Raw genomic sequence first — 14557 nt, 5'->3', positions numbered from 1 at the left:
TACTATGTAATGCGCATGCGCAAATACACGTGTTGACGTTTCCTACATCTAGCATCTGTCACCCACATGTAAACTTATCTAATCAATGTAAAGTTAAATGCGGCAGTGAGATGCCAATGACAGACTGAATGGTGAATGAAAGGTATGCTTTTAGTGCTTCATGAAGAAGAATATTTAAGTACAATTCATCTTTATTACCTGGATCAGCAGAAACCACCTGCATGAACTGATGAAGACTGTCTAACAACAGCTAACAGTTTCCTTTTTGAAGTTTTTCTACACAATTCAATACCTAAAGTTTAATAATTAAGAGAGCTTTACTAATTCGTTGAACTTAAATACACAACAATTAAGAAAAAAGATTTTTGTAGAGTTGTGCATCAGTATCAGCTAGGCTACATGTATCTTTACAACTGAACCTATGTGTTATAGACTATAGTGACTTTAGTCAGTTTAGACATGGCAGCTAAATCTGTTTATATAAGTACTATATGTTAAATATACTGAATATGTATGTCGATATGTGTGGCTTTATTCTCTTTTGAGATGTTGATGGCTTAATTTCTATGAAGGGGGGGGGGGTGTATATTAAAACACAATAAATTAAAGGCATAAACTAATCTTAATAGCAGATAGTGTGGCTCATAAATACAGAACTAATTGATTTCATATAGGATTAGTGACAATAGTAACTTCTCAGGCCATTCTAACCAGCGAAAGAACAACTGAGAAAGTATAACATAGATGCCATTGCCATGACACTTTAATCCTCCTTTTACAAAAAGTTTCAAAATAATTTACCTCTTATTTGTGGAGTATATATGGAATTGAACTTTAATTGACATAAAGACCTGAGTTGATGCGATTGGGAGGAGTGTATTAGTTTATTTATGATATGTATAATTATAGTACTGTACGTTTTATATGTATAGAATTAAAAGCTATAGAAATTATTTGAGGATTTGATGATTGAGGTAACACATTTATAGGGCTGGGCAATAATATCGATATTTCAATATATTGCAATACAATGACAAAAAATATCGAATCGCAATACGATTTTGTAATATCGATATATTGGCAATATTTTTAGATTAAGGAATTTTGTCATAAAATATAAAAATGGACTTGTGAAAGTTTGTTATTAAGCCAAACAATAAGTCAGAAGTTGTTTTGTGGGAACATTTCAGGGCATAACTTAAATGAAATCAACAAGATTTTTTTTTTCGTGTTGGTTACTTATCATAGTTATGTACATTCTGCATGTAAATTAAAGTAAAAAAAATAAGAAAATGCCATTTCTAAGACATTGAAAATATTGCAATACATATCGCAATACAGTTAAAAATATCGCAATATATCGCAATACGAAATCTCGGGCCAATACCCAGCCCTACACATTTATAAGTATTTTAAAACTTAATGAACATTGAGTATGTTAATTTTTCAAATTAAATGAAAAGGGCAATTTTGTGAACTATTAAAACTCATAATACTATTTTTCCTAATGTATTTTCAAATGTTTTCAATCTATTAGGATTAAAATAAAAGAAATATTTAGTACATGTATATACATTTCTAATTTCTTTCTGTTTCAGACAGTAAACTGGAATGATGAGGAGATTTTTTGTCTGGTTTCTGTTCTCTGTGTCTGTGGTTTTGGCTGGAGAGGACTTCTATGATATATTAGGAGTGGAGAGATCTGCAACTGCAAAAGAAATCCGTAAAGCATTCAAAAAACTCGCCATCACAAAACATCCAGATAAAAATCCAGTAAGTTTAAACTTGTCAAGTAAACATGGCATTATATGATTCATTATTATTCAGAACATCAGGTGAAAACACAAAGGTTGATCCAAAGTACATGTAACATAAGTTTTGTCTATCATCACATGGAAAAAATGTTACCAATGTCATTGTGACATTACTTTTGGATAATCATTTTTAGTTCATATTTTTTTAACAATGCAAGAGGTTCTTTTTCATAATGTGCTTTAAATTATTTATTGATAGGTTGCTGTATCAGAAATATATGATCTTTGACCAAATGTTATTTCTAAATTCATGCATTCCTCTTTGAATAAATGTAATTTTTCACCAGATTCAAAATAAGTATCACCTGTCATGGTAGCCTAGTGGTAGAGTGTTCGCTTTGTGATCAGGAGGCCCTGATTCAATTCTTGTATGCGCGCGTGGGGCGGCATGCCAAACTTAAGACATAAATATAGGTAGTGACTGTACCTTTGCCAAGCGCTTGCATTAGATATGATCTTAAAAACTTAGGTATCCTGTCACGGAAGGCGTTTGCACTATAACGAACCCTCACATCTTTATGGCCTTCAGTACCGAGTATAGGTCTATGAATTTAAAGCCCTTCACAAGCATATGGTGACATCTGAGTGAAAAATAAAAATGAGTGAAAAAGTCTCGAAAGGGACGTTAAACAATATGCATACAATCAATCAATCAAAAAAGTATCAACAAGAAACATTACAATGACATCCCTACATTCTTGATTTGAAGTGAAACATTCAGCAAACCTTGGCTGGTTCCATCACCTTTATCAAACATTAAATAAGACACGAATCGGCCAAGGTATGTCGAGTGTGAAGTGAAAACAAATCAAGCATTGTGTGTTTTCTGTTAAAAATATTTTATTTTATAATGTATTTCATATACACTGTATCTATATTAGCATCAAAATATATTAAAGCATTAATATGTAATGTTTAGATGAAAACTTCTGATTTTTCAAAATTTTGTAGCAGTTGTGATTGTGACTTTTGGATTAACCCATGTATTCACATTGAGTGATAATATTTTGGCATAACACTGTATAATCAGAGTACTATATTAAAGAGGCAGGCATTTACAGTATTTATAATATGCTGACACAAGTTCACATAATTTGTTTGCAAAATGCAAAGAAAAATGAATGCTTTAATATTTACCAGTATTTCAACAAAAACAACTCATATTTTACACAAAAATTGAATGATATTGATCAATTTTCATTTCTGTCTGTGTATTGTGTAAGTATATATTAAGTACTGCACACCTCATAAAGCATCAGATGTTGAAGGATATACAAAGCAAACAATTTTTTCTCCAACATTTAAATATTTTTACTGAAGCATGTGTCTCGATCTCTGACTAAAGGTCTGTGTAGTTAACATATGGCTAAACAGCTTTATGTTTGATCAAGCTTTAAAATTCGTAAAAAGTGGGAAAATGTAACTCAAAAATAAATACAGTTAAAAAAATGTACTACATCCAAAGAAAAAAAATGCTGTTGCCTGAGACCGTAGTAGATAAGATAAAAATGAGGAGTAAATTAAGGTTGTGGTTTATAAGGGACACTTCTGCGGAATGTAAATAGTGTACATTGTTTACTCACTTAAAGACTAAAGACATCATTATCAGTCTAACACTGTCACATCTTCCCCTCAGACATGAAAGAGTTAATTCAACAAAGAAGTATGATTTAATTGTCATCATACGTAATTTATCCATTACTGTAAATACTCCGTATAAACAAAATAATTATGGAGTTATGATGATAATGAAGTCAGCAGACATCAGTTATTTTTTATCGGTACATGTACGCATTGCGTGGTTTATTTAGTCTTGGCTCTGATGGATTTTTGTTGACACATGTAGTACTTTTTGACATATTTTATAAATATCTGAAATTGAGTAAAACAATATAGGCCAGGCCCTATCACCATAAAACTGAGAGAACCTTACATGTAGTTTTTTCTTATCAGAGGAACAAGGAAGCTAAAGAATTATCTTTACTGGTAATGTCTCAGTGTTACACTTATATCTCTTATAACTTGAAACACATGTGTATACATGTATATTATGCTATTGATATATATAAGATTATATTAAATTACACCATACATGGGACATTTTATAGCACAAGACAAGATTTTTGACATGATGAATGACTTGAGGCATATTTTATCATGCTTGAAACATTTCTTTACTTTTCTTGATGTTTTAATATGTATATTTTTTTTGTTTGTCTGTTTGATAAAATATCTTTTGAAAAAGTTATATTTTGAAAATTCATGTTCTCCTGGGTCCAAAATTGAGGTTCTTTATTACAAGTTTATAATAAAAAGTTTCATTTTTTATGGACATAGAGCAAGCAAACTTTATGTATGGGTGGTAGTTACCTATTTGCACTTTACCAACTTTTTAAAATGCTGATTCCAGAGTAGAGACCCTAAAATGGGACTCAGTTGATTACTTATTCATTATAAAAAAAATTACTCCTAGTCAACTAGTAACAGCAGTTTGTAAAATCCCCGTTACATGAATCAAGAGTTTCAAATTCAGTTTGGGCTTAATTTTAATAGATTAAACATTCGATACTCAGGTGACTTTCAAGGTCTTTTGGCCTGTTTTTCACAAATCCTTGCTTAATTTGCGATGACATTTGTTTTCAGGATGATCCCAAAGCTCATGAAACATTTTTAAAGATAACTCGTGTGTATGAAGTGTTGAAGGATGAGGATTTGAGGAAGAAGTATGACCTTCACGGAGAGGAGGGACTGAAGGAGGACTTCCACGGAGGAGGGCAGTATGAGAGCTGGAGCTTCTATAACGAGGAGTTTGGTAGGGAACCAGTTTATGTATCAGTGCTCAACTTAATTACCATTCCAAGACTTGTTCTCCCAATTCAGATTTATTTTCTGAGATGAACCAATAGAAGGACATATATATGTCTGATTGAGGCCAGGAATCTTGCTAACTTACATATATATGAAAACACTTTATCTTTTTAATTATATCATTACAAAAGTTAATTTTGAATGTTAGATTGATGCAGATTGCTTGTTGATTTGCTCTCATTTTGATTTCTAGGTATATATGATGATGACCAAGAAATAATTACTCTTAGTCGGTCTGATTTTGGTAAGTAAATCAAGATTCTCTATTCTCATTCTAGAAATTAAGCATACTTGTCTAATGTAGATTGAGAAGTTAAGTATAACATTCCAAGATATTTAGCAAAACTACATGATTCATTGATTTATATGAACCATACATGTACAAATAAAATTGGAAATATCAATTTTAATTTTACCATTAAATTTGGTAAGATTTTCATGTATTTCACTACTGTATCTATGTAAAGGACTATAAAGACAGTTTTATGCACTATTTTCAGAACAGTCGGTTGATGGAACAGATGACATTTGGTTTATCAACTTCTACTCCCCGCACTGTTCACACTGCCACGAGTTGGCTCCTACTGTAAGTAAATGTTCTGATACAACAGACACTGTAAAGTAGTGTCATAATATGTGGGTGATCTTATTATAAAATAATAAAGCTCTAATGAATGAATCATAATAGGATAAGCTATTTACTGTGAACAGATGTTTTATAGTAGTTGCAGTTGACTTGCTTAATGCAATAGTTTGACTGTAAGGTAATGAAATTAGAGATTTTCATCAATGGAAGTATTGATTTTAAATTCATGCATGCACTATTTACAGTGGAGAGAACTTGCGAAGGAACTGGAGGGAGTGATTCGTATCGGAGCAGTGAACTGTGAAGATGATTTCATGCTCTGTCAACAGAATGGCATTCATTCCTTCCCATCTCTTGTCATGTTTCCAGCTGTAAGAAAATACATCTATTTCAGTATTTTTTAAAAAAATAAACCTTGTATAATGTAATATGATTGGAAAATATACTTGTACTTGAAGAACATTTTTTGAAAAAATGCAATTTAAATGTTATATAATTTTTTGTACCTAATTTAATGATATCATCATAATTTTTTATTGGATGCAAACTTTTGTTAGAGAGAGAAATACCATGGCAATAGAAATACACGTGACCTGGTCAGACACGCCCTGAAGTTTGTCAGAGCCGAGGTGATTGAACTCTGGGAGGGAAATTTTCAGAAATCTTTGGAGGAGAATTCAGAAAAACCCTGGTTGATAGCATTTTGTGGAGAGGAATGTAAGAAAATTTCATTGATTAAAGTTAATATCCTTATTTATAATTTAAATATACAAATGGCAAGTGCAGTATAAACAAGTATCTTAAGTTAACAAATTCTTTATCTTTTCTTTTTAGCTTGCTTGTCAAGGACCAATAGATTGAAGCTGTCAGCCATTCTTGTAAGAAACTTTAAAATTTGTAATTCTTGCAAACTATTTTTAAGTGAAGTTTAATGCTTTCAGAGAATATACAATTGTTTGACATATATATAGGCAGATGTGGTCAACTTTGGAACTCTGAGATGTAAACACAATGAAAATCTTTGTGAAAAACTTGGAAAGGAGCATGGGATCTTTTACTATGGTCATGATGGTGTAACAAAGGATAAAGGCATTGTGAGTGAGAAGCCTCTCTCTCTCTCTCTCTCTAATTCTTTCCCAGCATACAAGTACAATTAATTGCTTTTTGCATGTCTCAAAGTGTATGATTTTAAAAAATACATTTACTAAACCTGTATTTTGAAAAAAAAAAGATAAAAATACACTTTATGTTTTGTTGGATATAGGAAATCTCAGGATCAGATCCTCAGGAAATTGCCTTTCAAGTTATGTCTCAGTTACCAGATGTCAAAGATTTAGACAAGGAGGTCTTTGAGGTAAGAATAAATATTTCATACCCAGTTGTTACTGTTATTTAAGAAGTTGGTAACAGTAAAAAAGAGTTGAACTTTTTTTCACAACTATAGTGAATTTATGATGGCACAAATATATTCAATTATCTTTGTTTTGTCATTGCACAACTTTTAAAAAATATTTTGATCTCCACAATTACTGTAGTAGTACACAGGTGCCAAATGCTTCAAGCCATTGTGGACTGTGAGGAAGAAATCTATTTCATCAATATTTATTTTGGTTTGTCCTCTATTTCAGAATCTAGTGAGGAAGATGACAAAGGGTCAGGACAAGGATTGGTTAGTACACTTTGTAGATGAGGAGGAACATCAAGACATTGAATTCAGAAAACTACCAGCCATGCTGCCTGAGTTCAGGGTAAATATTGAAGTTATCTACCATGCTTTCTCAGTTCAGACTCGACATTGATATTAATCAAGAAATGCTTATACTAAGTTCAGGGTTAATATTGAAATTATTAGCCATGTTTCTTCTCAGAGTGTTAGCAATAACCTTAAGAATTCTTTTTAAGTAAAGTTGTGTCCTTATATGTGTGATTCTCAGAATTAACTTTTTCAGTGCTGTTTGAATAATAAATGATCTAGTATCAGGTTTAACTTAACATTAACTAAAATACTCTAAACAAGGAAAGTGATTATTGATACCTAGGAAATAGCAGTACTCTCAAGGTGTTTTCCTCCTCCATTTTCATGTACCCACAGATAGGAAGAGTCAACTGCAGGAAGTTATGGGACATCTGTAAAAAACTCCATGTCAATAAGTTTCCCTCTTTTTATGTCTTTAAAAAAAGTGGAGGATATGAAATTTATTATGGTAAGACTGACATCATATTTCTGTAAACATGAACAATGTACTCTTTGCCTGAAGAACTAAAGAGGACCAAAAATTAAGAGAATACAGTTACTTAAATAAAAGAAATATTTATTGATATTTAAATAATATATCTTTAGGTCGAGATACAGCACCTGATGTATCAGCCTTTGCCAGGGACAGTGCCAGTACTACCCTGGTGTCGTTAGGACCGGATGACTTTAACCCAAACAAAGTGGGCCCCTCTAGTCAACAACCCTGGTTTGTCGACTTCTTTGCACCAGTGAGTACTTTTTCTAGATGCTGGGCTAAAAAAAATATAATTTGAAACTATTTTTGAAAAGACATTGTATTATATCTACCGTGATATTTCTGCAACAATCAAAAATAAAAAATTGTTTTTAGTGGTGTCCTCCATGCATGAGGTTGTTACCAGAGTTTAGGAAGGCAGCACGGGATTATGATGGTGGGGTCAACTTTGGAACCGTGGACTGTACAATTCATGGTGACCTCTGTCAAATGGTAATTGACATTTATCTGTATCATTCAGATTTATAAATACCAGTACCTCAAACTTAAGCTTCATAATAAGTTACAGAGATGAATTTTAAATGTATACACTAAATATACACATGTATAATAATTGGGTGATATACAAGTCTTTTGTGTTTCAGACTCTTTATTTGAATGAAATATATGTTATTGATTATCTTAATTTTTTGAAAGTAATTTAAAATTGCTGTAGTAAATTGGAGATCTACATGTATCATAAATTTGTGTTTAAGGATACATGTATTGTGGAATTTGTTGTACAAATATGCGAGGAATCATTTTTAATGATGTTATATGTATGTATTGAATAATTATGAAAAAAATGGACTATGTTCCTTATGTTTGCAGTATAACATCCGTTCTTACCCGACAACGATTTTCTACAACCAGACGGTTCCTCATCAGTACCACGGTCATCACGACTCATTCCATATCTTACAGTTTATACAGGTAATATGTCTATACAGGTAATGATATAAACTGTATACCAGGAAATTTTCACCAAGGTTTTATTTTCACCCCTTTCACCCTAACCTCATCTGGACGAATTTAAAACGGGGCGAATTTAAAGAATACAGTATATTTCTCAAACAAAACTATGACTTATTTGATTCCTTCAAAAATCTTAACTTGATTTTTAGTACTTTTTATGATAGTTGTTCCTTTAAAGAGGCTGGGGGGTGGCAGCCATTTTCAGACTATTTCGATCTCCTTTAAAAGAAGAGCTCCATATAAAGATATACAAAAATGATCAAATTTTAAAACTAAAATGTATGAATTTTTTCTTTGCCAAATGATAGTTGACAGCTTAAGATACCGTATCTTAAAAAATAAGTTAGATCTTATGGTTAATTTGTTGACCCCCCAGCCTCCTTAAATCTAAAACATTGTTTCAATTGATCTGTTTTCTGGGACCTTTTCTCAACCTTTGACCTTTCTGTGTTGTAGGACACATTAAACCCCCCTGTAGTAAGCTTGGACAGGGGGACTTTCCGACATTTGGTACAGGGGACTGACAGAAGTACTGCATGGTTCGTAGACTTCTTCGCCCCCTGGTGTGGCCCTTGTCAGCAGCTGGCTCCAGAATGGAGGAAGCTGGCTAAGGTATTACTTATAGTGAAGGAAAGATGACTCTCAAGATATGAGTTGCATTTGCCAGTCCATATTCTGGGTTTTAATATAAAGGAATGTGCAATGGAGATTTACAATTAATTTAAAGATTGATTCCACTATAAGTAAAGATTTGAGATGAAATGAAAGTCTATAGATGTAGATAGATTAATACAGCTCTTGGCCTTTTGCAGATGTTAAAGGACGTGGATGGTGTTAAAGTAGGTCAGGTGGACTGCCAAGCCAATGGAGATTTATGCAGCTCTGAAAATGTCAACTCTTACCCCACCATAAGATTGTACAGCAAAACTTCTGAGGGACTGCTTCAGTTCTAGTGAGTTACAAAGCACTTTAAGTCTACTTTTAATTGTCATGCATAATGGTAGAAACACAGGTTTTGGGATCAGTGATTGGGGTGGGACGATACACTGATCTTGCGATACGATACGTATATATTAGCTCTTGATACAGTAAAATTTGTCTATATTTTAGTCCCATGCACTTCTTTAACAAATTCATTAGAAAAAATTCTGTGTAATCCGGATATTGATATTATGATAAATTATAAAACACCTATTTTTAAAACACCTTTCGTATTTTATTTCATTTGCCATGAAACGAACTCAGTGAAACGCGGCGGTGACATTAAAAAAAATTACTAGTATCAACTGTTAATTTTGTTTTAACTGATAAATTATAAAAAAGAATAAATATGTACTAAACAAAAAATATATAAGTATTTCATTTCATTTTTTTATAAAAATTAAAAGTTCTTGACATTAAATCAACTGATTATATATAGTAGGCTATATTAGACTATATAAAATCATGTGTGCTTTGAAATTAATCCTTGAAGTTGATTTCATCATTTTTATATTTTATATTATGTAAATAATGAACTTGTACAAAAATTTTCAATAATTTTTTCCTGCAATGTACATATTATTGTTATACTGTATTATGATAAATTATAAAACTATTTTTAAAAAGTATTTTATTTCATTTCTATTAACAACTGTTACATGTTTATAAAACTAAAAAAAGAATAAGTATTTCATTTCATTTTTTATGTCTTGACATTAAATCAACTAATTATTCTTAGACTATATAAAATCATGTGTGCTTTGAAATTAATCCTTCAAGTTCTTCAATTTTATTGACTAAAACTTTACAGAAACAATAATAAATGTACATATTATTGTTACTTTCTAAAAAGTTGTTTACAAACAGTTGTGTAGTCATAAAGAAAACTGAAAAAAATCACATTTACATTATTAATCAATTGCTGAAAGTCTGTAGGCTAGTTGACATTACAAAAAAGCACAAGATGGACTAACAATTAATGATAAATTAATATCAAATGTTCTGGAAACAATACCATCGTTTTCACATGGCAAAATTATTTTGATGAACCGTTAATTGGGAAAAGAAAAATATTTCACTACTCGTCTCCACTCGCAATGCTGTGTGTAAAGCACGCTTTACATACTCAACTTTTATTGTCCAACCCTCCGAGGCTGCTTAAAAGTAAAAACGTTTTACCCCTAATCAACGACTTATTAGTTCTACAGCATGTTTTTAATATCATCATCTCTTCGCTTCGTACAAGCCGCCATTTTCCAAGAACATGTACTTTCATTTTCAGTTTTTGGATAGGTCGTTCATGTATCGTTTCGTACCGATATTTGAATGCTTGTATCATAAACCGTATCTTAGAGGAAAATATCGATATGTATCGGTGTATCGGTATATTGTCAAACCCCTAGTCAGTGATCTAGATTACCAGCATATTCAAGGTCAAGATACCATTAAGACAGTTTAACTTGGTCAAAGTGAAGTCATGAGCACCTGTGAATTGAATTGCTACATCCATAATTTGTTACATTGTACAAAATTTCTGTAAAATACATTAAGTATGGTTGGTGAACACACTCAGGGAAGCATTAAAATACAAAACTTACCTTGGGATCCAAAAGTTTTTGGATGAACACAATAACACTTTAATTACAGACAAATTACAATGTCTCTACAATTTTTAGGTCACCTGAGTCACTCAGGTGACCTACTGCTATCCGTTTTCGTCTGTCGTCCATCGTGTGTTAATATTTGAACATTTTCAGCTTCTTCTCTGAAACCACTGAACCAATTTCTACCAAATTTGGTATACAGCATCTATGGGTGAAGTGGAACAAAAATTGTGAATTTTATGGTCCCCACCCCCCTGGGGCCTGAGGGGTGGGGCCAAAATCACTAAAATTAATGAAATGTTTAAAAATCTTCTTCTTTACTCCTGGACATAAAGCAGGCAAACTGTTGGTGTGAATGTAATGAGCACTGAGTCCTCTACCAAAATTGTGAAATTCATGACCCCAGGGTCAGGGGTTGTAGTGCTAGGGTGGGGCTCTATTGATTATATTGTGAAAATGCATTAAATCTTTGAAAATCTTCTTCTCTGCTCCTGGGTATAAGATAAACTAATTAAGTACATAGTTATGATGGGGTAGAATGCCTCTTCCAAAATTGTGAATTTTATGGCCCCAGGGTCAGGGGTTCTGGTGCTAGGGCGGGGCTCTATTGATTATATAGTGAAAATGCATTAAATCTTTGAAAATCTTCTTCTCTGCTCCTGGGTATTAAATAAACTAACTAAGTGCATAGCTATGATGAGCAGGAGTGCCTCTTCCAAAATTGTGAATTTTTTGGCCCCTGGGCCAGGGGTTCTGGTGTTAGGGCGGGGCCCTATTGATTATATTGTGAAAATGCATTAATTCTTTCAAAATTGTTTTCTCTGTTCCAGGGTATTAAATAAACTAACTTAGTATATAGTTATAATGCCTCATTCAAATTTGTGAATTTTTTGACCCTTGTTTCAGGTGTTTTGCCATTTGGTGTAAGGGGGGAGGGCTTTTTTGATTATATATTGAAAATACATTTATTCTTTGAAAATTGTTTTCTTTGCTCCTGGGTATTATGCTAATGATCCAAGTTTATATATTTATGATGAAGGAAGGTGCATCTAGCAAAATGGTTAATTTCCTGCCCCCTGGGTCAGGGGTATCGAGGGGGGGGGGTGGGGTTACATAGTATGAAAATAAATTAATGCTTTGAAATCTGCTCTTTGTATTAATCAATCATTTATGATGAAATTTCCAAAATTTTTAAATATGTGGCCCCAGGGTCAGTGGTTCCTTTGGGTTGGGATGCACAACTGGTTATAAAGTAGAAGTGCATTTTCTCTTTGTTATTCTGATCTACCTCTGGGTATTAAGTAAATAGAGTAAGCATGCTTAGTTAATTATGATAAGCAATGGTGCCTCTTTCCAAACTTTCAGAATTTCATGGCCTCTGGTTTAAAACACAAACCAAATTCAATTGTTGGAAAGTTGTTACATGATACTCAGGTGACCTTAAATTTTGAGATTATAAGAATTTGTTACAAAAAAGGAAAATTTTGTTAAATTTTACATCTATGGGACACCATTTATACACATGTATTAAATACTGTGATGGTTGTATATCCATTGAAATTTGATTTTAAAATATACCCTTACATTGCAGTCATTACAATAGTTGGGCTAGAGATGCTGTCAATATCATAGCCTGGATGTTTGAGTCCAGCCTGGTGCCCTCCAATCTGGAGCCTATAAACCAAAACACATTTTACTGGAAGGTGTTACGGAGCTCCAAACCCTGGCTGATAGACTTCTATGCACCATGGTGTAATCACTGCCACATGTTCAGACCAAAGATTGAGGTTGTGGCTAAAGTAAGTTATATAATATTTTTTAAAAGAAGTTGTCTTCAGAAATGTCTTAATATTTTCAGTTTTCATTGTAGATACATGTAATAATGGGACTTCTGTACCAAGAAAATTCAATTGATGTTTCTCACGATTTCTGTATGACTTTTTGCAGACATTAAAGGGACGTTTAAGAGTAGGGAAGGTTAACTGTGATGCAGATCAGAGCCTTTGCCAGCAGGTGGCACTTCAAGGTTATCCCTCCATTAGACTATACAGAGGGGTCAGTCCAGGACAGGATGCACAGGTTAACTACAAAAGTCGTTGTTTTAGGAAGATAGTTTTATACAGTGATATCTTTTGTTAGGGAGATATTTTTTAAAGTGATTGATTTCCCAATTTCAGCATCCATATGGAGAGGAAGTAGAGATGTATGAAGCCCAGGAGCTCATTGAGTATCTCCAGGATATACTTCCCCAGGTGTCAGAGGTAATAGGATTTATAATGTGTTATTAAATGTGGAAAACTCAATTATTTTCTGAACTAATCTTTCACGCAGCACTTCATTATCAAATGCCTACCTATTTATCAAAAGAAAAAGAGTTAGGTTCACTAAATGCATGAAATTGCCCTGTCCACCTACCAAATCAGTGACTATCACCGTATGTTTCATTTCAAACATTACTAAAAAGTAGAGACTAAATGCTTTTATTCCTTATAACAAAGTTTCTCTTCAGAGTCCAGAAAAATAGGTTTTGTGAAATTGCAACCTTCTTGAGTTTTGCAGAGAATGTGTACACTTTGTAGTTGATTTCCTTTATCAAGAAATTGAAATATGAGCACATTTCTCCATCCAAAAATGACATGTTTTTTATAATGTACACAAACAGCTCTTCACTATTCAGTGGCATACCTATATACATCTACATGTAGATAAGAAATTTTGCATAGTATTTTTCAAAAAGTCTGAGCCAAAATGTGCCATCATCTTCAAAAACAACAAAGTTTTTGCCAATCATATCCTTCATTGATGCTTTGAATTACCAAAGAATTGTTATAAATGTACAATGTATATTCTTTTGCAGGAATCTGAAAGTGATAAAAGTCCATTAGATCACGATGAACTCTGATTACAGTTCCACTTAGAATTTATTTATTTACAAATCTATGAATGAATTAATCATTTTCATTGTATGTATATATACCTCAGGAATTTCTTCATGTGTTTGAGTGACTATGTTTAAATGTATCATTGCTTAAATGATTCCTGTGTTAAAATGGTCTGAACGTTCAAATACTGAAGAAGTAGCTTGCGTACTGGTTTAGTGCCTGTGGCCCACTTGTTCATCTGTCTATCTGTAAATAATCTCCCAAAGTCTATGAATTATAAATAAAAGTAAGTAAACCAGTTAATTCATGATATACTACTGTTAGAAATATATTATTCATTCAAATTATAGTATTGCAGATGATACTTATAAAATCAAATATTTTTATAATTTAGCAATAGTTTGTTCAAGATATTTACATAGGTATGCATTGTTGTCAAATTACTGGTAGAAAAATTATACAAAGAACACCAGGGCTCCCACTGGCATAGTATTTGCAACTTTTCGCGACACAAGCTTTATTAAAAGGCATACTTACATTATTTCTGCGGCAATGCAATGTACTTTTTGTTATTCAA

At 32.5% G+C, this 14557-nt stretch overlaps 1 protein-coding gene across 1 annotated transcript; it reads left to right on the top strand.

The window, feature by feature from the left end:
* The first annotated feature begins 55 nt into the window (after window positions 1–55).
* LOC134251609 (dnaJ homolog subfamily C member 10-like) lies at window positions 56–14404 on the top strand. Its single transcript, XM_062734017.1, has 21 exons — window positions 56–142; window positions 1599–1773; window positions 4458–4626; window positions 4876–4926; window positions 5183–5268; window positions 5514–5639; window positions 5826–5985; window positions 6103–6146; window positions 6240–6362; window positions 6533–6622; window positions 6897–7016; window positions 7361–7472; window positions 7610–7752; window positions 7875–7991; window positions 8370–8471; window positions 8970–9125; window positions 9326–9465; window positions 12690–12897; window positions 13046–13177; window positions 13276–13359; window positions 13956–14404. The coding sequence occupies exons 2-21, from the start codon at window positions 1612–1614 to the stop codon at window positions 13998–14000; spliced, it is 2370 nt and encodes a 789-aa protein (XP_062590001.1). The 5' UTR covers window positions 56–142; window positions 1599–1611; the 3' UTR covers window positions 14001–14404.
* The last annotated feature ends 153 nt before the right edge of the window (window positions 14405–14557 follow it).

The sequence above is a fragment of the Saccostrea cucullata genome, unplaced genomic scaffold (assembly GCF_032062105.1).
Source record: "Saccostrea cucullata isolate Sc308-1 unplaced genomic scaffold, CSIRO_AGI_Scuc_v1 ctg37, whole genome shotgun sequence".
In the NCBI taxonomy this organism is placed as follows: domain Eukaryota; kingdom Metazoa; phylum Mollusca; class Bivalvia; order Ostreida; family Ostreidae; genus Saccostrea; species Saccostrea cuccullata.
This window is presented reverse-complemented; position numbering and strand designations above follow the sequence as displayed.

What these genes read in the sequence shown, in the direction of transcription:
- LOC134251609 (XM_062734017.1), top strand. Translation starts at nt 1,612, where the DNA reads ATGATGAGGAGATTTTTTGTCTGGTTTCTGTTCTCTGTGTCTGTGGTT. An exon ending in GAGGGACTGCTTCAGTTCTA is followed by an intron (nt 9,466 to 12,689) that starts GTGAGTTACAAA and finishes CTTACATTGCAG; the next exon opens with TCATTACAATAGTTGGGCTA. An exon ending in AGATTGAGGTTGTGGCTAAA is followed by an intron (nt 12,898 to 13,045) that starts GTAAGTTATATA and finishes GACTTTTTGCAG; the next exon opens with ACATTAAAGGGACGTTTAAG.